Below are 27,464 nucleotides of genomic sequence, written 5' to 3'. Positions count from 1 at the left end.
ATGGCCAGTACCAAAGGAGCCAAGAATTTTTGATGAATAGCCCTTTAATGAATATAAGATCTCTCTCTCTTTTCTTTTTAACTTCAGTTTAGTTTACTTCACAAATTCAAAATGGCACTATTGAAATAAATGGCTTGGTATTTTTTCCATAAACATTGAGTCCTGATTATTTAGTTCTAATATAAATAGAATGTATAATTTCAAAATAATATCATATTAATGAAGATGTTAGTGTGGCATTCCTTCAAATAGTCATTCAAAGAAGTAATATTTCCTAGATCTCTAGAAGAAAATATCACAGATACGGAGTTCACACATTCACCATCTGTAGCTTCTTTGCCCAACAGTGGGACTGATTTACAGCTTATCTTCAGAATTCCAAGCATTGCCCCTGATTTTCCATATAATGAAGCAAATTGTAGCTACCATCCACTTTAATAAGGAGTTTTGTGGCCCACAGATTTCAGCTTGCAATGTTGCAACATAACCTGACTGGCTGGAATTGAATGTTGGCACATGTAATTTCTAAGGGACATACATCTATGTTAAAGATGAATATGACTGAAGGTCCATGTTTCAGTACTCTCTGGATCATATTCTGGTCATTGCTGATCTATGGGGAATTTACTGAGACACAGCATTTCATTTTGCAGCAGCTGAGGACTTGAATAAATTTATCCTTTTGGGTTTAATATTGTTTGTCAGCATTAAATGAATAAAGACATAAGGAAACATACTACAACACTATTTTATGATGAATAAATATGTTTAAATGCCATATGTATTGTATCTGAGTAGGGGAGATCGGGAGAATATATCTAAAAACTTCCTCAGACCTCCAAAGTTTCTCTTTCATCAACAGAAGTTGGTCCAATAAAATATATTACCTCGCCCACCACATACGTGTGTATGTGGTGTGTGTGTGTTTCTTTCTCTCAGATTGTATATAGTGACATTTGGTACCTCGTGGGAACACCCTACACCCCCATGTTCATCTTTATAAAATGATTGTGTGGTATCCAACGCAAAGTTTATCATGTGCAAGACAGCAGTTCCTAAGGTTGTGTCTGGGACCAGAGATATTGTCTAGTGTCATTCAGCTGCACAGTCCAAGGAGCATCTTATGTGCCCGAGGCTGTGCGTGAACAGCCCAGGAGTGGGGGTTCTCACAGCAGAGCAGGGTAAGGCTGGCTCCCAGAGTCGAGGATTGGAGTGACCTAGCGGATCACCTGTCCAGATATCACCAGAGGGGAACGTCCCATATATATTTGAGAGACACACACACACACACATACCCCGTTCAAACACCAGATACCTGGCAACTCTATATCCAGGGCGTACTGGGGTATCAGAAGACATAAGAAAAATGAAAAAGACCTACACTCAAAGAATCATCTGATCAAGGAGTTTCTACATGCAAGTAAAGCAAATAGAAATTCAGCAACAGGATGAAACATTTCAAACATGAAGGAATTTAATAAGACAGCCATAGCCTGCAGGCAGAGGGGAAGTACCTACTCCAATGTAGCCACATTGGAACTACAAATACTTTAAATGCATGGGTTCGTACTCCAAAATAATACCTTAGATCTGAAATAATAAACGATACCGTGTTTAAGTGAAGAGCTAAGGAAAGGGAGCACGAGTCAGTTTAATGATGAATAAGGGAAGCACTGGTTTACCTGTGAGGTGAAGGGGGGGAAACAAGATTTGGCCTTGAGATCTGCCCAATACCAGATGGATTCCTGTAAATGCTGATGCTAATAACATCCGAGCAACCAAAGAGACCATGGTAACATCTAGCACTAGAGCTATTCTATATTCCAGGAGAATGGAATGTAAACCTTCTGAACCAGGACAAAACCTGAGTGGCTGGGCTCCATAGAAGCTAGGGGAAGAATCCAGATTGTAACCAGCATTAATAACCCCAGAGGACAGTATACTTCTCTCTGCTGTGATTAATAGCTTCTTGGCCTGCATAGGTACATATCCAATTGACCTTGGGGCCACCATTTTCCTGGCTTGCCCAGCCCTTTGGCCCTCTGTCCCCATGTGCTGGAGGCACAGAAGTTCTTCTGTGCAGAGTTCCAAAGTCCTGTCTGTAGCAACCTTGAGGTTCATTAAATAACAAACCAGTGAATGAGAAATGAATATAACTTTAATAAAACAAACCGGAGAGCATCTCTGGTGAACTGCTGCACACAGCCTTTTCCTATGTTCATAATACTGTCCCTTATGACAGAGTGTCTCTAAGGGTATGTCTACACTACGGGATTATTCCGATTTTACATAAACCGGTTTTGTAAAACAGATTGTATAAAGTCGAGTGCACGCGGCCACACTAAGCACATTAATTCGGTGGTGTGCGTCCATGGTCTGAGGCTAGCGTCGATTTCTGGAGCATTGCATTGTGGGTAGCTATCCCGTAGCTATCCCATAGTTCCCGCAATCTCCCCCGCCCATTGGAATTCTGGGTTGAGATCCCAATGCATGATGGTGCAAAAATAGTGTCGCGGGTGATTCTAGGTAAATGTCGTCACTCATTCCTTCCTCCCTGAAAGCAACAGCAGACAATCATTTCGCGCCCTTTTTCCCTGGATTGCCCTGGCAGACGCCATAGCACAGCAACCATGGAGCCCATTCAGTTTTTTTTTACTGTCACCGTATGTCTACTGGATGTTGCTAACAGAGGAGGTACTGCAGCGCTAAACAGCAGCATTCATTTGCCTGTGCAAGATAGCAGAGACGGTTATCAGTTGTTCTGTACCGTCTGCCATGCCATTGTAAATTGGCAATGAGATGACGGTTATCAGTCGTTCTGTCCCGTCTGCTGCTGTCATGGGTGTCCCTGGCTGAGGTCGGCCGGGGGGCACAAAGACAAAAATGGGAATGACTCCCCGAGTCAATCCCTCCTTTATGGTATCTAAAAATAGAGTCAGTCCTGCATAGAATATGGTGCAAGTGTACTAGAGAACCAGTGTACCAGACAGCACAGCCGCTCCGTGTCAGATCCCGCAGAAATGATGAGCTACATACCATTCTAGGGGGTGCCCCTGCAACAACCCCACCCGTTGCTTCCCTCCTCCCCCAATCATCCTGGGCTACCGTTGCAGTGTCCCCCCATTTGTGTGATGAAGTAATAAAGAATGCAGGAATGAGAAACACTGACTTTTTAGTGAGATAAAATGAGGGGGAGGCAGCCTCCAGCTGCTATGATGTCCAGGCAGGACAGAATCTTTTCTTTACACATGAAAGGGAGGGGGCTGATGGAGCTCAGCCCCCTGTTGCTATGATGAAGACGGTTACCAGCCATTCTGTACCATCTACTGGGAATGACCGGGAGTCATTCCTATTTTTACCCAGGCACCCCTGGCTGACCTCACCTGAGGCCAGCCAGGAGCACTCACGGGATGATGATGACAATGGATAGCAGTCATATTGTACTGTCTGCCACCAGGGAGGAGAGAGGAGAGGATACTGCTGTTCACTGCCGCAGCATCACGTCTACCAGCAGCATGCAGTAGACATAGGGTGACATTGAAAAAAGTCAAGAAACGATTTTTCCCCTTTTCTTTCACGAGAGGGGAGGGGGGTAAATTAACGAGCTATACCCTGAACCACCCCGGACAATGTGTTTGACCCTACAGGCATTGGGAGCTCAGCCAAGAATGCAAATACTTTTCGGAGATTGCTGGGGACTGTGAGATCACTGGAGTCCTCAGTACCCCCTCTCTCCCTCCATGAGCGTCCATTTGATTCTTTGGCTTTCCGTTATGCTTGTCACGCAGCACTGTGCTGTGGACTCTGTATCATAGCCTGGAGATTTTTTTCAAATGCTTTGGCATTTCGTCTTCTGTAATGGAGCTGTGATAGAACAGATTTGTCTCCTCATACAGCGGTCAGATCCAATATCTCCCGTACGGTCCATGCTGGAGCTCTTTTTGGATTTGGGACTGCATGGCCACCCGTGCTGATCAGAGCTCCACGCTGGGCAAACAGGAAATGAAATTAAAAAGTTCCTGGGGCTTTTCCTGTCTACCTGGCCAGTGCATCTGAGTTCAGATTGCTGTCCAGAGTGGTCAGAATGGTGCACTGTGGGATACCACCCGGAGGCCAATACCGTTGATTTGCGGCCAAACTAACCCTAATCCGATATGGTAATACCGATTTCAGCGCTACTCCTCTTGTCGGGGAGGAGTACAGAAACTGGTTTAAAGGGCCCTTTATATCGATATAAAGGGCCTCGTGTGGACGGGTGCGGCGTTAAATCGGTTTAACGCTGCTAAAATCGGTTTAAACGCATAGTGTAGACCAGGCCTCAATTATAATCTTCTACAGACATATCTCTACAGTATTCTCCACATTTTTATAGCAAATCTATATCTCTCTGTGTTTGCTGTTAGCAAAATAATCTTGTTTAGCAGCGTGATTTGTATATGCAGCACAAAATTAAGCTGGATCATTGTAACATTTTAGGATTGTGGAGGGATTGTGGCCAACCTTGGACACAGCCAGCGCATTACACAGACTCACTGGCCCAAAAGGAGAAATTAGCTGTCTATGTACAGTTTTAGCAGACCCAGCTCAGTTGAGCAGGCAGCCTGACTAGCTGGGGCTGAGGATTCTACTTCCCAGCTTTCTGACTTTTCATGGGGATCAAAGACCATTTATACTGCCTTTTTATAGTGTTGCCCCATGGGAAGAAAAGCTAATAAAAAAAAATAATATCACATTCTGGAATGGAAAAATACTATGTATTCACAAAGGAGGCACATTAGAATTGCTGTGGAAATTATAAATTGGAATTGACTCTTATGATTTAAAATTTCAACCTTAATGCTATAGTAACAGAATTGTTTTTTGTTTTTTAAATACCATTTAAGGTCTGATTGTGTGGTTAAGTATAGACCTGAAATAGAGGCAGTGTGGAGTTGCACCTATGAGAGCTGTAGGAAACAATCTTCCTGAAGCAAATACAATACTCTTGGGACTCCTGAGTGCACAGGGAGTCCACAGCCACTGTGCCACCCTTAGGCTGTATTTGGATGAGGATTCTCCTTAACATTTCCAACTGTTGCAGCTGCACCGTTTGTTGGTAATGATGGGAGAAGTGATACAGGCCACTAGTGTATTAAGCACAGTGTCTCTAACACCATTTAGAGGAGATACAAGCGATGCAGTTAAAACTGTTCTTATTGTACTACTCTTCTGCCATTGTAGCCACTAGTGAAGCTGTATCAGTAGTAGCAATGGTGAGAAATTTTAAGAAATTAAAATAATGTGGACAAGGACTTTAAGATGTACAGCACCTCTGGTACTTCTCCTAACAGACAAGACTATCTAAAATATTCAAGATAGAAATGTGTTTTTTATTTTATTTTTACTTCCTTGTGTGGGTGCTTAGCGTAGTAAGTGCTTTGGTTGTAAAGTCTCTCCTGCCTCCATCCCATTGTTAATTAGAAAAATTAGCCTAATATATATATTGCCTTCACAGTAAGCAAAACATTTCTTGAAAAGTAGTTTCCTAGATGTCAGTTCAAAGGCAGCTTCACCAGAATTCAAAATTTAACTATGATAACTTCTAGAGAAAAGTTTTTGGAAGTTAAGAATTCTCCCTTTCTTTTAAACTACTAATTTAGAGCCAAAGTACATTAGCAGTTACTCTAGTAGTGTAAATCCAGAGTATTCCAATGGCTGTAGGGGAGTTGCTTCTGTTTTTCACATACATAAATAAGAGCAGAATTTGGTCCTTAGACGTTCCCAGCCACAAGCCTCTAATTCTTTAAGAAGGTCTGACTTATAATACCAGATTTCTTGTGACTGCTGCTCTCAGCTAGAATTTTCTATTATCCTTCCTTTTTCATGTAGCTGAATTTATATCAAAGGCAGACACTTCAAAGTTAGCTAGACTGAGATTTCCTTTTGCACTTAGATTGTGCATAGCTGCCTGTGAATTTGTGTCATGAATGTCCTAGTTAAACACCAAGAGCTATGTCAATCACTTATCATTTTGGAAAATGATTATAGGTTATGACTGACTAAACCAAATTAAAACTAAATGCACAAAACTAAATATATTTTTGACCTTTAGCATCCAGTATTTGTGTGTATGTGTGTGTTGCAATTATTCACTGCTTTTCTTACCTACTGATTTCTAGTGTGGGAAAAATGCCACAATTAGTAGGTCAAACTCTTCTTGTACATCAGAGTAAATGGAATAAATTGGTTTTAGTCTAGATTTACATTGTAACTGAGATCACATTCTGACTCGGTGTTTTAAATTGGGAATGAGGAGCATATATGACAGAACTGGATTTTCTGAGAGAGAAATGTAGTTTGATATGTGATAAAAATAAGACACTGTGCCAGCTATTCCAGATTTGCAGGGACCTTGCTATTTTCCAGCTGTTTACCCTTGAGATGTAAAATGGCAATTTGACATAGACTAACAACACAGTGTGATGTGAGCATCTGCGTAAAAGGCTGTACATATAGAGCATGCCCAGTGATGTGAAAAGCCTCTTACCCCACCCCCATCCAATCTCTGAAGAGATGAAATGAACTTTGTACTTGTAAATATCACTGAATACGTTTTGCACCAGATTTTAAAAGGTTCTTTTATAAGTACTATTTTTAACAGGCAAAAAAACAACAAAGACCTTTTCCTGTATGATCTCCTGCATTGAGTTGAAACATCTCTTACAATATACTTGAACCAATATACTAGGCTTTTTTTTTTCTTTATTAAAGTCTTTTTTACTGGCATTGGAAAATTTAAGTATTTACTTGAACTAAATACTTCAGAACAGGGTGTCTGAAAGCTTGAAGGGCAGAGGAAAGAGAAGGAAGGAGCTTGCAGCAGAGCATGGATAGGAAAGGAGCAGTGATTCTGCGGTGCTCAGTGTGCACATGTTTTGTGAGAATCAGTGCCGGGCGCTGCAGCTGCGGACAATAACTGAGCTATCTGGCTAATGAAGGCCACCTGGATCAGGCTTCTGAAAAGAGCCAAAGGAGGACGGCTGAAGAATTCTGATATCTGTGTAAGCCCTATGTTTTCATTGTTAGCATATTTATGTATTAATTGTACAGTAAGGGAAGACAGTTGCTTTCATTCTGTTTGAATTAGCAGAATTCTCTTCTTGTGATTGTAAGATGAGACAAAAATCAGAGCTGGAACTATTCTGGTATTCTGACTAGTTCTCTTGTAGCAGTACTTGCACACAGGTGTTGAGCTGAGACACATTTAATCAGTTGGAACTTGATCTGTGGTTATTTGCATGTTTTTGTTAGGGATTTGAGCCATGTTCATTTCTGATGGGAAGAGTGTTAAGTGCCCTAAAATTAAAATGGAAGGCATTGGTTACAGCTCTCTGCAGTGATCTTGTGTAATAGTAATCGTTAATACTGACTTTGCAGTTTTTTATTCAATCTGTTCTGTCACTGGCATTAAAATGTCCTTGTTTATGGTTTTGATTTTTATGGAGCTATCCTTGAAACTGTTGTATGTCCTTCAGCCCTGCACTGCACCACTGCCCTTGCTCTACACAGAAACCAGCTCTGCCTACCAAAAAGCATACTAATTAGTATGTGGAGACAGGGCAGGAAATAAACCACCGGAGAGAGACCTGACTTTTGGATGGTCTCCAGATTTGAAACTCTTACTTAATATTATTTTTCTAACTGATCGTGTCTGCTGCTTTATTTTTCTTTTTTCTTTTCAAGGTATTTCTACAAACATACAATTATAGAAGAGGTATAGGAACACTTCACCCTTCTATTGCAAATGCTGCATCTATTTGTAATAATATTTCTCCTTTTCCTGTGCAGGGTTCAGCGGACTCCTACACTAGTCGTCCATCTGATTCAGATGTATCTCTGGAGGAAGACAGGGAGGCAGTGCGGAGAGAGGCAGAGCGACAGGCCCAGGCACAGCTGGAAAAAGCAAAGGTAAGGCACTTATTCACATCTCAGGTTCGTTAACCTGTTCTTTTTCTAAGAGCTTGTTGTTTCATTTGCTTACCCGTAGAAATGTTTTTCTAAATATTTTTTTTAAAAAATACCTCCAAAGATCTCTTGTTAAGGAAATTACATAAGTTTTTGGAAATTGCACTTATCAAAAAAACTGATTAAAGACACAAGTTGCCATTCTTGATTGCCCTGTCTGTATTAAAAGACTCAGTTTGCTTAAAAAATAGTTTAGTTACTTAAAGAACTGAACTAGCTTTTGCATTTTGTTATATTACCTATCAATTCCTAGTACACAGGAACAAGTCACGAAGTCCTTTCTATGGGGGTCTTTCCAGAGCATCATTTAGCCCCATAAATCATGCGCACCTCTACCCCAATATAACATGACCCGATATAACAAGAATTAGGATACAACACGGTAAAGCAGTGCTCAGGGGTGGTAGGGATGCGCACTCCAGTGGGTCAAAGCAAGTTAGATATCACGTGGTTTCACCTATAACGTGGTAAGATTTTTTGGCTCTTGAGGACAGCATTATATCGGGGTAGAGGTGTATATCATTCAGTCATAGAAGTTTGGCATTGGAAGTCCATTTTTTTATCCGTCATGTACGGGATTGTTCCCAACATGGCATGTGTAAGTAAAGACGGGCAGTTACACTGGCCCATTTTCTTTAAGAGGATTGTATTGGTTTTCTTGTTAAGGAAACCAAATTTCACTTACCTACTAAAGTAGGGGCAATCAGGATTTTAGAAACCCTTGTGAGAAGTTTAAGGCCCTCACAGAAATTCTACTGTACTTCCATGCTCCTGGCAGGTAGTGCCAGATTAATAAACACTAAATGAGGCTTAGATCTCACCAACGTGCTTATGTATTTTCCATTAGATGCATATGCAAGTGCAAAGTTTTATAGTCACAATACTACAAAAGTGTGTGTGTATGTTTCTCTCTGCTATGCATTTTAATTATTTGCATCAGTTGTACTTATTATTAATATACTACATATATATTTGCATCCCTTATTTTGTTTTTCCTCATTCTTTTATCTTTTTTTCTTTCCTTTTGCTGTGTCTCAGATCTTGGTGTGCCATTTCCAATGTATTTTTTTCAAGGTCTCTTTTTCCTGAGTTTTAATTTTTTTCTATTGTATTCATATGTGGTTTTAAGAAGTTTACTGGAATCTAGTCTTTTCATTCTTTCTCATCTACTTTCTCTCTGTTCCCTCTCTCACGTCCTTTTTCCATTTACTTCTCTCCTCCATTTCTCTGTTCCTTCATTCCAGTGATCTTTCTGTCCCCACTCTTTCCTCTCCCACTTTATCAATTTCCTCATATATTCAGCTTCACCACTGTTCATTTACGGTACCTTAGCTTTACAAAGTTCTTGGAGTCATCTAAACCTTCGTTATAGCAGGAATTCAAATTATTGAGATACACTTGATTAGAGAGAACTGGCCAGTTCAGACAGTCACCAGGGTGCACAGAGAGACAGCTTTCTGAAGGCCAGAAGGCTCAGACAAAGAGGGAAGGAGCGGATTACCAAGTCTTTTTTGAGAATTATAATTTTAATAGATATCTGATAAGCAGGGCTGGTGCAACCATTTAGGCGACCGACACTGGGATTTGGGGGGCGCCATTTTCTTCGGCAGTGACCGCAGCAGCCGGATCTTCAGCCGCCCCGGTCGCTGCCAGCATTTAGGCGGAGGGAGCTGAGGCAGGGGAGTGTGGGAAGGGCCGCCTGCAGCATGTAAGGGGATGGGGGACGGCACGCAGGGGAACTCCCCGCCCCAGCTCACCCCTGCCCCGCCTCCTCCCTGAGCATGCTGTGGCGGCCTCACTTCTCCTGCTCCCAGGCTTGCGGTGCCTAAGCTAATTGGCGCCACAAGCCTGGGAGGTGGGAGAAGTGAAGCAGTGACGGCGTGCTCAGGGTACTCATGCTTGTGTGTGGAGAAGGGGTGAGCTGGGGTGGGGGGGGGTGCCTCAGGGCAGAGGGTGGGGAGCTGCCGCAAGGGGGGCGCCTCAGAGCAGAGGCGGGGAGCTGCTGTGAGGGGGGGTGCCTCAGGGCGGGGGCACGAGTGGGGAGGGGGCGCAATGTGGAGGTTTTGCCTAGGGCGCGAAACATCCTTGCACAGGCCCTGCTGATAAGCATTCCCAAACCACCTTTTTCAAGAGGTGCTAGAGCCTGCTGGTCTTTAGTATTCCTGGATGTCTCTCTGCAGCCTCGCTCCTCCTGCACTTCTGTGCTGTGCAAGTGCAGTTTCATTTCCATAACAGAAACAGTAAGTCTCATTTTCCCCTCCTTCTCTTACCCACCCCTTAAAAGCTGCTAGCTGATCTTTGGATAACAGGAGTTTTGGTTAACCACAGTTTAGTATGTCAGGGTTGCTGTAGTTTGATTGCTTTTGTTTTAGGAACTGCAAAGCAAGTATTGCTAGAAAAAGTAAAAATAAAAAAAGATCAGGTTTATTAGTAAAATAATTTAGCTTTTAAAAGAAGAGTTCAAGTAATAACATCTTCTAGAATAAGAGTAGCATTAGAGCACTTATTCCTGAGCTGATGCATCTTTTAGCGATGAGTAAATCTATGTGAATGTTGCTATGGGAATTTTGCTTAGCGGTGCTGGTTTGACTGCATGGACAGCCCTTATGAAATATTCATGACCTCTAGTGCAGCTGCCATAGTAGTTTACAGAGAAACTGCCAGCAGACCTTCACTTTTAAAAACTGTATTTCCGTACATCAAAACCATATTCTCACTTCAGTTGGCAGAATAATAGTCACCAGGTCTGACTCTGTCTCTGGCTGTGAGACAGCTTGTAAACAGTTGAAATGTGAGGGCATTGCTACAATCAAGCTGTTATAACAATGGTGTTTCAGTAATATGTAAAACACACACAAACTGATGTTTTAAATCATCTGTGCATTAAAAGGAATTAAAATGCACTGGAGGAACAGTTTGTAATGGCTACGTGGTTATAGGATATAAATTGTTGTATACACGTGTTGGCTAATATTTAAAGTAATCTACATTTTATGATGATCATCGCATTCATTTAAAAAACTATTTCTAAAAACAAATACCAGAATAGCTTAAATCTAATTGCATATCTCTGAAATACTACAGGAAATATTTTGCTACTTCCATTTATGGATAAGTTGTTCACCTCCTTGATGAATAATTAAATTAATTCAACAGTAAGTTAGCTTCACATTATTTCACTGTTCACTACACCAGGCTGCAAACACTGGGTATAGATTCCTGATTTCCAAGTGTGCCTGTCTTTTCTTTGTCTTTATGTGCTATCAGTCGGGAGCAAGTGACGCAGCTGCTTTTAACTTTTTTCTCTTTCACATTGTGAGTGGAAATATTGATCCTAAATAAAGTCATTAAAATCCTATTTGTCATAAGAATTAGAAATGGTTGACATTCATGAATAATGCAGAGGCTGAAGGGAAAATGATGGAGAATTAAGACTAGATATAAAACTGTCAAAGTGTTTCATGCACTTTAGGAAAACAGTTTAATGAACATCCGTGTTTCTTCCTTACAGAGAGGAGAAACACCTTAACATTGTAGAAAGAGATATACCAATGAGGCATGTGAGGACAATTGGGTAGTAGCTTTGGACTTTGAGTAAGATAGCCTAGAACTGTGTGCTCAGTTAATATGAAGCAAGTGTGTAGGAGTGGGAGGGATAGCTTAGAGATTTAAGCATTGGCCTGCTAAACACAGGGGTGTGAGCTCCATCCCTGAGGGGGCCATTTAGGGATCTGGAGCAAAAATCTGTCTGGGGACTGGTCCTGCTTTGAGCAGGGGGTTGGACTATATGACCTCCTCAGGTCCCTTCCATCCCTGGTATTTTATGATTCTATGTACAGGATCTGATTGCAGACTGAAACAATGTCTAAGGAGAAAGTGTGACAGACCAACAGGCTTTTCCCTAAACACTCTGTTAACCTTTTCTTAGCAGGATCAATATTTGGTATGTGGATCACTGACAGGTGGTTTCAAGTATCAGAGGGGTAGCTGTGTTAATCTGGATCCGTAAAAGCAGTAAAGAGTCCTGTGGCACCATGTAGACTAACAGACGTATTGGAGCATGAGCTTTCGTGCGTGAATACCCACTTCGTCGGATGCGTGTAGTGGAAATTTCCAGGGGCAGGTGTGTGTGTGTGTGTATATATATATACATCTCTAGCCTGCTTCGTGCTTATATATATATATATATATATATATATATATATATATATATATATATATATATATATATATATGCAAGCACGAAGCAGGCTAGAGATGATGAAGTTAGTTCAATCAGGGAGGATATATATATATATATATATATGCAAGCACGAAGCAGGCTAGAGATGATGAAGTTAGTTCAATCAGGGAGGATGAGGCCCTCTTCTAGCAGTTGAGGTGTGAAAACCAAGGGAGGAGAAACTGCTTTTGTAGTTGGCAAGCCATTCACAGTCTTTGTTTAATCCTGAGCAGATGATTTCAAATTTGCTGATGAATTGAAGCTCAGCAGTTTCTCTTTGAAGTCTGGTCCTGAAGTATTTTTGCTGCAGGATGGCTACCTTTAAAGGTGGTTTGTTACCTAATTTTGACATAAGGAAGGTGAGAGTAGCTATTTAGGTGAGAGATGATCTAGGATGTGGGCTGAGCAATCCTGAAGGAAGAATCCTAGTAGTAGCTGAGTCTGAGCAGAAAGTTTGTGCTGAACTTTGTTACCTTATTCTTTTCATTGTTGTTGATTGAAAATATGAACCTAAAAGACTCCAGAGTCAGAAGGTAAATTATAAAAAATCAAACAATCTAATTTTTAAAATCTCATGATTTTCATGAAGTTAACCATTATTTTTGAAGGCTTCGGGTTGACAGTACTGAGAGAAACAAAACATTGTAAATGATGAGCCATTTTTGTCTTGGCTCTTGCCAATACAAGATGAATTATTATTATACAGAAAGCAAGTGTGATGAGTTGGGAAACTGAGTTGAAAATGGGAGAGGTTCCCCCTAACTTTAGTGCCATATATAGACTAGAGTATATTTAAGAAGAAAAAACATTTATCATATAGCTCCTTGTCCTTTCCCAGTGCCAATGAAGTCAGCCCCAATGGTCTGTTTAGTGTCTCTGTTATTTTGCATGAAGCCCTTGGAATAATGCACTTCCTGAACTGGTCCATACAACTACTACCCTTTGTCTTATTTGTCTTCAATAAGTAGATCAAATTTTTCTGTGATTTTTTAAGATTATAAACTCTGTGAGGCATGAACTATTCCTTTCAAATGTTTTTATAGTTCCTAGCATATCTTCAGCATTACCTCAGTTGAAATTATTAGTATCAATTTATTTGTAATAGAGTAGTACCTAGATGTCCTAGTCAAGGATCATGACCCCATTGTGCTAGGCATTATACATACACAAGAAAAAATTGTCCCTTTCTCAAAGAACAGACAGTCTAAATAATAAGATTTTTGCACCATGACTTCTATTTTTAACGTTGCTCTGTATCAGATTGTATCAATGTTCTTTTTAGCTGCTACTTAGACTGGAAAGCAAATACTTTAAATCCAGTTAAACTCTTCACTAATTTTGTGTATTAACTATGCATCACTTTGAATTAAATAACTAATTTTAAACCATATTCTTTATTTTTCAAGTGTCTACACTTCAGAATTATAGCTCTCAAACTTACATCATGCATATCTCAGACCTTAAAAAAAAAAAAAAAAAAAAAGGTCATGACTCTGGATGTCTCCAAATGGAAGTTTTTCTTCTTTTTTTTTTTAAACATGAAAAGGTTTTTGTTCTTTTAAATATATATTTGGGCTAAGTTTCGATCCCACTGAAGGGGTTGTAAAATTATCGTTGACTTGAATGGGACCTGGATTTGGCCTTATCATAACCTTAGTCCCAGATTTGGACCTTAGCGTCCAAAATATGGGGGTTAGCATGAAAACCTCCAAGCTTAGCTACCAGCTTGGACCTGGTACTTGCTGCCACCACCCAAAAAATTAGAGTGTTTTGGGGCACTCTGGTCCCCCTGAAAAACCTTCCCTGGGGACCCCAAGACCCAAATCCCTTGAGTCTCACAACAAAGGGAAATAATCCTTTTTCCCTTCCCCCCTCCAGGTGCTCCTGGAGAGATACACAGACACAAGCTCTGTGAATCCAAACAGAGTGACTCCCCCTCTCCGTTCCCAGTCCTGGAAACAAAAGCACTTTCCTATTCACCTAGAGGGAATGCAAAATCAGGCTAGCAAATCCAACACACAGATCTCCCCCCTGATTTCTTCCTCCCACCAATTCCCTGGTGAGTACAGACTCAATTTCCCTGAAATTTTCCAGTAAAGAAAAACTCCAACAGGTCTTAAAAGAAAGCTTTATATAAAAAAGAAAGGAAAAATACATACAAATGGTCTCTCTGTATTAAGGTGATAAAATACAGGGTCGATTGCTTAAAAGAGTATTGAATAAACAGCCTTATTCAAAAGGAATACAAATCAAAGCACTCCAGCACTTATATTCATGCAAATACCAAAGAAAAGAAACCATATAACTTACTATCTGATCTCTTTGTCAATACACTTAGAAACAGAAGACTAGAAAACAGAAACTACTTGTCCAAAGCTCAGAGAAAGCAGGCAGACAGAGAAAGACTCAGACACAAACTTCCCTGCACCCAGAGTGCATCTGAGCGTGGTATAGGAGCAGTGCTCATGCAGGAAGCAACAGATCACAACTTCCATCCTGTCGTGTTTCTCAGCAAGAAACTGTCTGAGAGGGAAAGTCACTGGTCAGTCAGTGAAAAGGAATGCTATGCCATTGTGTACGCCCTGAAAAAGCTACGCCCATATGTTTGGGGACGGCGGTTCCAACTACAAACTGACCATGCTGCACTAAAGTGGCTTCATACTGCCAAGGGGAACAACAAGAAACTTCTTCGTTGGAGTTTAGCTCTCCAAGATTTTGATTTTGAAATTCAGCACATCACAGGAGCTTCTAACAAAGTAGCTGATGCACTCTCCCGTGAGAGTTTCCCAGAATTCAGTAGTTAAAAAGTGTTCTTAAAATGTAGAAGTCTGTTAGTTATATACTTAGGGGTATATGTAAAGGTGCATGTGTTGTATTAATCTGTTTATTTTCAAGTTCTAGAAGGAAATCGCCGCCAGTGAGCTTCCCCACTGTCTGCAATTTGGGGGGCGTGTCATAAACAGATAGCTAAGGGTTAATGTCTCTTTCACCTGAAGCACCTGACCAGAGGACCAATTAGGAAACCGGATTTTTTCAACTCTAGGTGGAGGGAAGTTTGTGTCTGAGTCTTTCTCTGTCTGCCTGCTTTCTCTGAGCTTTGGAGAAGTAGTTTCTGTTTTCTAGTCTTCTGTTTCTAAGTGTATGGACAAAGAGATCAGATAGTAAGTTATATGGTTTCTTTTCTTTGGTATTTGCATGAATATAAGTGCTGGAGTGCTTTGATTTGTATTCCTTTTGAATAAGGCTGTTTATTCAATACTCTTTTAAGCAATCGACCCTGTATTTTATCACCTTAATACAGAGAGACCATTTGTATGTATTTTTCCTTTTTTTCATTCTCTTTTTGTTGTTTTTCCATTTCTTTTTGGTGTTTTTCCATGTCTCGGCGGTGGGCCGCCTCTTCTTCTGCTTGTTTCCTTCGGTAGGCCACCTCTTCTTCTTCTAGTTTTCTTTTGTGTGCTGCCTCTTTGATTTGTTCTTCTCTTTCTTTCATCTCCATTTGTCGCCTGTGTTCAGCTTCTTTGAATTGCTCTTCGGCCTCAATTTTTGCCTTAGAAGTCATGATTCCTGTTTTCTTGTGTTGGGGTGCCCTCCAGTGTTTATCTTCTGAACTGCAGGTTCTCTGTTGCCTCCTGAAGTCTGCCTAGCAACAGTGCCTTTAGCTAATCTTCAATGTTAAGTAAACCTGAAAAACCACTTTATTTGCATGCATATAGTGCTGTTACTTGCCTCCTAATGGGAGGGCTATTGCATGACAAAAGACCCTTAACAGTCTGGTAATGGCTTCTTGCTTAACATGCAAGCCACAAACTGCCAGAGAAAGCAGAAAAAAAAAAATTCTCTTTGGTTCCCTTTTAAAACCAAACTGTTTCTCTCTGCTAAAAAGCCCCTAGCAGAGAAAAGAAAAATAAAATATTTCCACTGGCTTCTGGATTCTGTCTATCCCACCACTGCACACCATATCATAACCTTAGTCCCAGATTTGGACCTTAGCGTCCAAAATATGGGGGTTAGCATGAAAACCTCCAAGCTTAGCTACCAGCTTGGACCTGGTACTTGCTGCCACCACCCAAAAAATTAGAGTGTTTTGGGGCACTCTGGTCCCCCTGAAAAACCTTCCCTGGGGACCCCAAGACCCAAATCCCTTGAGTCTCACAACAAAGGGAAATAATCCTTTTTCCCTTCCCCCCTCCAGGTGCTCCTGGAGAGATACACAGACACAAGCTCTGTGAATCCAAACAGAGTGACTCCCCCTCTCCGTTCCCAGTCCTGGAAACAAAAGCACTTTCCTATTCACCTAGAGGGAATGCAAAATCAGGCTAGCAAATCCAACACACAGATCTCCCCCCTGATTTCTTCCTCCCACCAATTCCCTGGTGAGTACAGACTCAATTTCCCTGAAATTTTCCAGTAAAGAAAAACTCCAACAGGTCTTAAAAGAAAGCTTTATATAAAAAAGAAAGGAAAAATACATACAAATGGTCTCTCTGTATTAAGGTGATAAAATACAGGGTCGATTGCTTAAAAGAGTATTGAATAAACAGCCTTATTCAAAAGGAATACAAATCAAAGCACTCCAGCACTTATATTCATGCAAATACCAAAGAAAAGAAACCATATAACTTACTATCTGATCTCTTTGTCCATACACTTAGAAACAGAAGACTAGAAAACAGAAACTACTTCTCCAAAGCTCAAAGAAAGCAGGCAGACAGAGAAAGACTCAGACACAAACTTCCCTGCACCCAAAGTTAAAAAAATCCGGTTTCCTAATTGGTCCTCTGGTCAGGTGCTTCAGGTGAAAGAGACATTAACCCTTAGCTATCTGTTTATAACAGGCCTTTATGCTGTAACATTAAGAACTCAAAGGAAGAGAAACTGAAATGTCAGTTCCATGCACAGTACCTAATTTAATGTGTGTATATAAAAAGTTTAGAGGCTTGTATACATTTTGGTATGAAAATTATATTAACTCAAGTAAAGCTTTGAAATTTGATGCTTCTGGGTGAATTATGTGAAAATATCACATATAGTGCTAAGAAAAATGATTTATAGTTCTGACTGCACATAACCTGTTGTAGAAATATGTGCCTGCCTTTGAAGACATGGAGAAAATGTAGTAACTTTAAAAAAATATTCTGTAATTATTGTACAAAAGGAGTTACAGGAAGCATTTGATATACTGAGACAAATTCTTACTTACATGTGCCAAAAGGTTCTGTCAGTGAAATAAAATGAAACCTTTCCCAACAATGCATCTGCATTTTAACCTATAATCAGGATGAACCAAGTACTTATTTCTGAGGGGTACAGCATCTTCAGAGATAATAGAGCTCAGTAGTACAACAAAGCCTCTCAATCCTCTCAGGCAAACTCTACAGAGTAGGATGTCTTGTTCTTCCTCCTCTTGCTCTCTCACTATCTGTTTGTCTGCCTCGCCTTGCTGGAGATGTTTATCTATACTGGCAGGTTTTGAGAATAAGACGACCGGTCACATGCTATGTGTTGTCTTTCAACAGCTTTCTGATGGAATAAGTTCTTTTTATGTGATGCATAGTCATTATGCCAGACTAGGCATTTCTGTGGGGTAAGGGTAAGGGTGGGGGAAGTGGAATGTCAGTGTTTGCAAAACTGTGAACTGGACATAACACAACTAGACATAACTGTGAACTGGACATAACACATCCACTCTTTTTATGATCATGAAGTTCATTGTGCTAGTGCATAGCTGTTCAAAATGTGAGGATATGCACATCCACCTTTTTTAAAGTCTGTGTGAATTTTAGCATGGGTATTACAGATGAGTTTATTTCCAGACTTCTCCATGTATCTGTGTGTCATCTATCAGCTTTTCTAAAGAGTAAAGCACTGTAATATTTAATCACTTTTGATCTGTTCCAAGCCTCTTGACTTAAATGAGATTTATACCTGGCTCTGAGTTATTTACTTTTGTTAACCTCTGCAAGAGTGTACTGCAACCCGGAATTTGTCTCACTGCTTTCAGCAGTTGGCCCTGCTGTCCTAAAAACACTGTACTTTAGCGGATTATAAAAGTAAAACAGTAAAGCTTCTCGTTTGCCTTTACCGAGAATATGGAGCTATATGGTAGAATAAGGGTTTTCTTCAGAGTAAACAAATAAAAGACAGACTTGAGTTAAATTATGAATGTTTGCCCAACCTTAAGGGTAAAATAAATTACAAAAATGTTGCAATTATTCCAAAAATAAACATGAAAATCAGAGTTAAAATTCAACTTAAGAAATACAACCATATTTAAGTATGGGAATGAACAGGTATGGCACCCACAAAATCTTAATTGTGTCCTATAGTGAAAAAAATATGGGAAAAAACCCTAATTTGTCCCTAAAAACCAGTTTAATGTAATTGATCACTGTGGAACACAGCTACGGTTTCAGAGTAGCAGCCGTGTTAGTCTGTATCCGCAAAAAGAACAGGAGTACTTGTGGCACCTTAGAGACTAACACATTTATTTGAGCATAAGCTTTCGTGGGCTACAGCCCACTTCATTGGACGCACAGAATGGAACATATAGTGAGGAGATATATATATATATATATACAGAGAACATGAAAAGGTGGGAGTTGGTTGTTTGGATGCCTTAACATGTTTGTATTTCTTTTATATTTAACCTTAACTCTGAATTTTTGGGTTTATAATATTTGTGTGATAATTACAACAATCTTGTAATATTTTTACCCTAAATTACTGATATGTATTTTCCATTTTAATTTCAATTTAATGTAGTTTTCTGTCTGGGAATTTCCTTGGATTGTTTTTTGTTATAAATTTCATATCTACCTTAGATAGTTCTGAAGGTTACAATTTCTTTGTGTTTGTACAAATATATAACGAGTACCACTGGTGGGACTGGGAGCCAGACGAATGGGGAAGGTGAAAATGGAAATCATTTTTAGAGAGAGAGGTTAGAAAGTAAGAGGGTACAGAAGGCTCACAAAGAATGCGGAGGAGGAGATAACGGGCGATGTGAAGGGCTTAGAGGGGGGCATCCATTTCCCCCATTAATGATCTCCATGCTTAGAGTGAGATGTTCACCTTTATGCAGCAGGGAGTAAAGACGGTTACTCGCCTTTGTAACTGTTGTTCTTCAAGATGTATTGCTCATATCCATTCCAATTAGGTGTGCGCGCGCTGCATGCACATTCGTCGGAAGATTTTTACCCTAGCAACACTCGGTGGGTCAGCTGGGCGCCCCCTGGAGTGGTGCCGCTATGGCACCGGATATATACCCCTGCCGACCCAAATGCCCCTCAGTTCCTTCTTGCCGGCTACTCCGACAGTGGGGAAGGAGGTTGTGTTTGGAATGGATATGAGCAACACATCTCGAAGAACAACAGTTACAAAGGTGAGTAACCGTCTTTTCTTCTTCGAGTGCTTGCTCATATCAATTCCAATTAGGTGATTCCCAAGCCTTACCTAGGCGGTGGGGTCGGAGTGAGATGTGGCAGAATGCAAAACTGCTGAGCCAAAGGCTGCATCATCTCTGAACTGTTGAACCAGAGCATAATGTGAAGCAAAGGTGTGGACCGAAGACCAGGTAGCTGTGCGACATATCTCCTGGATAGGTACATGAGCCAGGAAGGCGGCAGATGAAGCCTGAGTCCTGGTAGAATGCTCGGTGATGTGGCTTGGGGAAATATGAGCCAAATCATAACAAGTGTGGATGCACGCCGTCACCCAAGATGAGATCCTCTGAGAGGAAACAAGTAGGCCTTTCATTCGATCTGCTATTGCGACAAAGAGTTGGGGCATTTTACGAAAGGGTTTTGTCCTCTCAATATAAAATGTGAGTGCTCTACAGACGTCCAAGGAGTGCAATTGTTGCTCCCATCGCATTGAGTGTGGCTTCGGGAAGAAGACCGGGAGGAAGATGTCCTGGTTAACATGAAATGCTGAAACCACCTTAGGGAGGAGTGCTGGGTGTGGCCGCAACTGCACCTTGTCCCTGTGGAACACAGTGTACGGCGGATCCACCATAAGAGCCCTAAGCTCGGAGACTCGTCTGGCCGATGTAATGGCTACGAGGAAAGCTGTCTTCCAAGACAGGTAGAGTAGCGAGCAGGTTGCTAACAGCTCGAATGGGGGAGACATAAGTCTGGTTAAAACCAGGTTGAGGTCCCAGGTCGGGGCTGGGTGGCGTACTTGGGGGTATAAGCGCTCCAAGCCCTTGAGGAACCTCGAAACAATAGGGTGTGAGAACACGGAACGGCCACCTTCCCCTGGGTGGAAGGTAGAGATGGCTGCCAAGTGTTCCCTCAGTGATGATACTGCTAGTTCCTGCTGTTTGAGAGACCAGAAGTAGTCTAAAATAGAGGGAATCAGGACCTCAGTGGGAGTAAGATTATGAGTTTCGCACCAGCAGGAGAAATGCTTCCACTTGGCCAGATACGTTGAACGGGTGGAAGGTTTCCTGCTACCCAGGAGAACTTGTCGTACAGATGCACAGCAATGTAACTCTGACTGGTTTAGCCACGCAACAGCCACGCCGTGAGGTGAAGGGCCTGCAGGTCCGGGTGGCAAAGTCTGCCGTGGTCCTGGGTTATGAGGTCTGGGTGGAATGGCAGGGTAATTGGGTTGGCTATCGACAGGTCGAGCAACGTGGTGCACCAGTGCTGCCTGGGCCACGCTGGAGCGATCATGATTAGTCGCGCTCTGTCCCTGCGGAGTTTTAGCAGGACTTTGTGAACCAGTGGGAATGGTGGGAAGGCATAAAGCAGCTGGCTCTTCCACAGCATCAGGAAAGCATCCAAGATCGATCCCGGGGAGAGACCTTGGAAGAAACAAAACATCTGGCATTTCCTGTTCGCGCGGGAAGTGAACAGGTCTACATGGGGAAATCCCCACTTCTGGAAAACGGAATGAATAACGTCTGGGCGGATCGACCACTCATGAGACAGGAAGGACCTGCTGAGTCGATCCGCCAGAGTGTTCCGAACCCCTGGGAGAAAGGACGCTACCAGATCTATCGAGTGAGCTACGCAAAAGTCCCAGAGTTGGATGGCCTCCTGATAAAGGGAGGAGGATCGTGTCCCTCCCTGCTTGTTTATGTAGTACATGGCCATTGTGTTGTCTGTAAACACTGAGACACAATGGCCTTGTAAATGTTGCTGGAATGCCTGGCACGCCAGGCGGACTGCTCTCAGTTCTCGGACATTTATGTGTAATGCCAGCTCCTGAGGTGACCGGAGGCCTTGAGTACGAAGGTGTCCGAGGTGAGCACCCCAGCCGAGAGATGACGCGTCCGTCGTCAGGGACATTGAGGGTTGGGGCGGATGGAACGGCATCCCTGCACACACCAGGGAGGGAGTCAGCCACCAGTCTAGGGAGCCTAGGGTGCTCGGGGGAATGGTGACTATCATGTCTATTAGGTCCCTGCCCGGGCGGTATACCGACTTCAGCCAAGCTTGGAGAGGATGGAGGCGGAGCCTGGTGTATTTGGTCACGAACTTGCAGGTAGCCATGTTACCCAAGAGACCGAGACAAGTGCAAGCATAGGTCATCAGGAAATTCTGTAGACCTCGGATGATTGTTGCCATTGCCTGAAACCGTGGCTGTGGTAAGCAGGCCCTGGCTAGATTGGAGTCCAGGATAGCTCCTATGAAGTCTAACCTCTGCGTGGGAACCAGAGTGGATTTTTCTATATTGATCATCAGGCCTAGACGTGTTAATAGGTCCTTGACGATGCCCACATGCTGGGTGACTTGTGTCTCGGAGGCCCCTCAGATGAGCCAATCATCCAGATACGGAAAAACGTGTATCCGACGTCAGCGGAGATAGGTGGCGACTATGGCCATATACTTTGTAAATACCCTTGGGGCTGTAGAAAGGCCAAATGGCAGGACTGGAAACTGGAAGTGCTGATGGTTGGCTACGAAGCGGAGGTACCTCCTATGTGGAGGAAAAATGGCGATGTGAAAGTACACGTCTTCCATGTCGAGGGCGGCATACCAGTCTCCAGGATCCAAGGACGAGATAATGGTCCCCAGGGATACCGTGCGGAATTTCAACTTTATCATAAACTGGTTGAGCCCTCACAGGTCTAGGATAGGTCTGAGACCTCCCTTTGACTTGAGGATTAGGAAAAACGAGAGTAAAACCCCTTGCCCCTTTCGTCCTGTGGTACCTCCTCTATAGCTCCCATGGTGAGGAGCATCCGCACCTCTTGCAAGAGGAATTGCTCGTGAGAGGGGTCCCCGAAGAGGGACAGGATTGGAGGGTGGGAGGGCGGGGTTGAAATAAATTGGAGGTGGTACCCATACTCCACCGTGCGTAGGACCCAGCGATCTGAAGTTAACTGGGACCACGCCGGGAGAAAGTAGGAGAGATGGTTGGAGAAGGGAGGAGAAGGATCCTGGCCTGTAACTGGTACGCCGCCCTTGGGCGCACCTTCAAAAGTTCGTCTTTGGTCCCGCTGGTGGTTTCGAGGGACCTTGATTTTGGCCCCCTTAGGGTCCTGACTGCTGTCTATGACCACCTCGGCCGCGCCGCCTGCCAAAGTCCTGTCTTTGTCTAGGCACAGAGTATGGGCGGTGAGGCTGGGGATGGAAAGGCCTGCATTGGGTCACTGGCGTATGCATGCCGAGAGAGCACATTATGACCCTGTTGTCCTTTAGGCTTTGCAGCCTGGGGTCAGTCTTTTCCGAGAAGAGACCTTTACCATCAAATGGCAAGTCCTGAATGGTATACTGGAGCTCCGGTGAGAGGCTTGAAACCTGCAGCCCTGAGATGCGCCTCATGGCAACACCCGAGGCCAGAGTCCTGGCTGCTGAGTCGGCTGCATCCAACAAAGCCTGGAGGGAAGTTCTGGCTACCTTTTTCCCTTCCTCCAAGAGGGCAGCAAACTCTTGGCTGGAGTCTTGAGGGAGTAGCTCCGTAAACTTACCCACCGCCACCTATGTGTTATAATTATAGCGGCTAAGCAGGGCTTGTTGATTTGCCACCCAGAGCTGTAGGGCACCTGCCAAGTACACCTTGCGGCTGAGTAAGTCCATTCGCCTAGCCTCCTTCGATTTCGGGGCTGATGCCTGCTGGCCATGTCATTCCCTCTCATTAACAGACTGGATGACTAGTGAGCAGGAGCGGCGCCAGGGTTTCTGACGCCTTAGGCGAACGGCCATTTCGCCACCCCTCGCGGGGCCAGTGGACCTACCGCAGTCATGCCGGCGGACAGTCCACTGCTGGAAAGGCTCCGGTGGAGCTGCCGCAGTGATACCTGCGGGTGGTCCGCTGGTCTAAAGGCTCCGGTGGACCTGCCGTAGGCATGACTGCGGTAGGTCCACCAGAGCCTTTAGACCAGTGCACCATCTGCCGAAATGACTGCGGCAGCTCTACTGGAGCCTTTCCAGCAGTGGACCATCCGCTGGCATAACTGCGGTAGGTCCACCGGACCCACATGCCACCCCCCCGGCAAAATAGCGCCCCCTCAAAATTCTGGCGCCCTAGGCCATTGCCTAGGTCGCCTAAATGGTAGCACCGGCCCTGCTAGTGAGCAGGGAGAAGGATGGACATACAAGTACTCGTACCCTTTAGAGGGCACCATGTATTTATGCTCGACTCCCCTGGCTGCAGGAGGGATTGAGGCTGGAGACTGCCATGTAGTATCGGCATTGGCCTGGATGGTCCGAATAAACGGTAGGGCCACTCTGGTGGGGGCATCTGCCGACAGAATGTCCACTACCGGGTTCTCTACCTCCAGGACCTCCTCCACCTGGAGGTTCATATTGAGTGCTACCCTCATCAGGAGGTCCTGATGGGCTCTCAGGTCAATTGGAGGAGGGTCCAAGGAGGATGTTCCTGCCACCACCTCATCTGGAGAAGAGGAAGAGGAGATGCTGGGGACAAGCGGGTCCTGTGTGGCCTCTTGCTCTTGGGCGACCTCCTGCTCCAGTGGACCCTGGGAGTCTGGTGGGTGAACTGGGGCTTCCTCCATAGTAGTCGGAGGGGGACAGCTAAGTGTCGCCACTGGCACTCGGTGCTCTGATGGGACAGAGAGGGATGGAACTACTGGTACGCCTTGGGCTTGGTGGTATGCCCACGGTGTCCAGAATGACCACTGATGGGGGCCTTGGGCCTGCGCCTGGGCCTGGGCCTCTTGGAAGACTCTAGTGGGCACATCGGAATCACGGTTCTGTGCATAAGAAAGAGCTGTCCGCATGGGACGACACTGATGTGTGTCTGGATGGCCATGGAGGGGCTGAAAAGTCCTGGGCAGAGTCTCTGTCTCTAGCGGATCTTGCTCTACTCGGCACCGGGGACCGGTACCGGGAGGCATACCAGTACCGGGAACGAGAATGGGACCTGCAACTGGAGCGGTGCCGGGAGGTCGACCGAGATCTCGAGGCTCGACGTTGGGAGTGGCTACGAGAGTCACGGTGCCTGTAGTGGTGCCAGGAGCTGGAACGGTGCAAGAGTAGCGGGCTGGCTAACGGGATACTGAACAGTGCCGCGAGTGCGACTGGTACCGAGGAGGAGAACAGTGCCGGGACTGCGAGCGGCGCCGGGAGCGGGAGCCCCGACGGGACCTAGAACGTCTGCGGGACTGTGATCATGAACGGTGCCGCTCTGCTGTGCCGACAGAGGATGGTTTTATCAAGGCAGGCTTGCTGATAGACTGTATTACCCGCACTGGCGGTGCCGGGGATTGAGGCAGCGTCGACTCTGTCATGGCAATCAGATCCCTTGCCGTTGAGAATGTCTCCGGCATGGATGGGATAGCAAGCTCAACCACGGCTCGTGCTGGGGAGCTGACAGGCACCGGACTCGACGGCCCTTGTGGGACCGGAATCGACGGTGCCAACGTCATCGGTGCCATGGCAGGTGTCGGTGCCGGGCAGTCCGACTTAGACAAGCTCTCTGGCTGCGGTGCAGGTGGCACAGAAGCAGCAGGAGTCTTAGGCTTTCTTGACCTCGAGGAGAGGGAGCGGTGCCGAGTTGACTTCGGTGCCGATGATGGCCGGTGCCAAGAGGCCTTGGCAGTACCGGCGTGGTCTGGTGCCGAGGAGGCGCTTCTGCCCCCCGATTGTCCAGGGCTCAGGGCGGAGGGGTAAGAGCTGCCTTCATGAGGAGCTGTTTTAGCCGAAAGTCCCGCTCCTTTTTTGTTCTCGGCTTAAAGGCCTTGCAAATGCGACACTTGTCTGCCAGGTGAGATTCCCTGAGGCACTTAAGACAGGAGTTGTGTGGATCTCCTGTCGGCATCGGCTTGTGACAGGCTGAGCACGGTTTGAAACCCAGTGAACTGGGCATGGGCCCTGGCACCGGGTGCGGGGAAGGGGCTAATCCCCGAACCCCTCTTAACTATAACTCTAACTATGAACAATAAGAATTAACTATAACTATATAACTTTCAACTATATACACAAAAAGTAACTAGAGAACTACGAGTAGCTAGGGAGGTGGAGGTCAGTAAAACCACACTCCACAGTTCCAACGACTGACATGGGCGGTAAGAAGGAACTGAGGGGTGGTTGGGTCGGCAGGGGTATATATCCGGCGCCATAGCGACGCCAATCCAGGGGGCGCCCAGCTGACCCACCGAGTGTTGCTAGGGTAAAAATCTTCCAACGAACATGCACACAGCGCGCGCACACCTAATTGGAATCAATATGAGCAAGCACTCGAAGAAGAACTACTTCATTTAAGTGTATGCATCGGTGTAGAACTACCCTCTGAGAAAGCACAGAAGTCTTTTGTTAGAGGGAGATGTTGTCCCACGAGTGGAGCTGGTAACGTGTGACCAGGAGTCTTTAAGAGCAGTAATCAGTTAGGCTAAGTCTTCTACCTATGAGAACGCTTGACAAAGTCCCTCTCAGGCCACTGACTCTTTTTGGAGCAGCAGAATTGCAGCATGCCAATTAACTGCAGAGGAGGAGTGGTGATTAGCTGAGTCATCTCTGATGTCACATTGGCCCTACTTCACAGTGACATGAGCTGCTGACCTAATTCTGTCCATAATCAGTAACTGTCATTAATAACAGAGTTTCTCAAGAAAATTTGTGATTTTTTTTAAAGTCTGCTTTCAAAATGAAATAAACATAAGAACAGCCATACTGGGTCAGATGAAAGGTCCATTTAGCCCAGTATCCTGTCGTCCGACAGTGGCCAATGCCAGTGCCCCAAAGGGAACTAACAGAGCAGGTAATCATCAAGTGATCTATACTCTGTTGCCCGTTCCCAGCTTCTGGCAAACAGAGGCTAGGGACACCAACCATACCCATCCTGGTTATAGCTATTGATGGATCTATCCTCCATGAATTTATCTAATTCTTTTTTGAACAAACATTTGCTTGTTTAAAAATTGGCTGAAAAATTTAAAAGAAACTTTATACATTTAGAGAAAACATTTGGGTTTTGGATATTTTCTTCATGAAAATCTGTTTTTCAGAAATGTTATTTTGATCGAGCTTTAGTTATTAATATGTGTACAGCCTCATTTCTTCCCATTTAGCCTACATGTTTTAACTATACACAGTACAAAGTTTGAAGAGTGTGTTGTCCCATTAAAAAGATTCAGGCCAAAATTGGACTGACATCATGGGCTAATTTATAAATGGATCCTTTTAATGTTAATTAATAAACTAATTAATAGATTTATTTGAATATTCGTAGAAAATACATTTTGTGCCCAAGTATGTGTGGTATGTTGGAGAGGATATACTGTGTCCCTCTGAGAAAAGACGTCAAAACTCAGCCTTAACTATGATCTGTGGCTGGTGCCTCCAATATATATGGAATGGGTATAAATCTTTCAGAATATCTAAAGGTTCAAAGAGTCCCCTAAAGAGTTCTGCTGATGTTGCTCTCCTGCCACACTTTCACTTTATACTCTGTATAAAAGTGATAAGGGGCAGTGGTTTTCAACCTTTCCAGACTACTGTATCCCTTTCAGGAGTCTGATTTGTCTTGCGTACCCCCAGGTTTCACCTCACTTAAAAACTACTTGCTTATAAAATCAGGCATAAAAATACAAAAGTGTCACAGCACATTATTACTGAAGAGGTGCTTACTTCCTCATTTTTACCATAGAGCTATAAAATAAATCAGTTGGAATATAATTACTGTACTTACATTTCAGAGTATAGTATCTAGAGCAATATAAACAAGTCATTGTCAGTATCAAATTTTAGTATGTACTGACTTTGCTCGTGCTTTCTAGGTAGCCTGTTGTAAAACTAGGCAAATATCTAGTTGAGTCGATGTACCC

The 27,464-nt window shown here is 43.8% G+C and overlaps 1 protein-coding gene across 7 annotated transcripts in view; it reads left to right on the top strand.

Annotated features, from left to right (window-relative positions):
- Positions 1-27,464, top strand: part of CACNB2 (calcium voltage-gated channel auxiliary subunit beta 2) — a 441,669-nt gene that overhangs the window by 274,807 nt on the left and 139,398 nt on the right. For 5 of the 7 annotated variants that reach the window (XM_050939559.1, XM_050939558.1, XM_050939562.1 and 2 more), the window contains one exon: positions 7,828-7,947. In XM_050939559.1, the coding sequence (XP_050795516.1) occupies positions 7,828-7,947 (120 nt within the window). Of the gene's footprint in view, positions 1-6,552; positions 7,041-7,827; positions 7,948-27,464 lie in introns of those variants that run through there. The other 2 variants (XM_050939564.1, XM_050939561.1) reach the window with 1 other exon arrangement.

This window comes from Gopherus flavomarginatus, chromosome 2 (assembly GCF_025201925.1).
Source record: "Gopherus flavomarginatus isolate rGopFla2 chromosome 2, rGopFla2.mat.asm, whole genome shotgun sequence".
NCBI classification, from domain to species: Eukaryota; Metazoa; Chordata; order Testudines; family Testudinidae; genus Gopherus; species Gopherus flavomarginatus.
The sequence above is the reverse complement of the archived record's forward strand: the minus strand, read 5'-3'. Positions and strand labels throughout refer to the sequence as shown.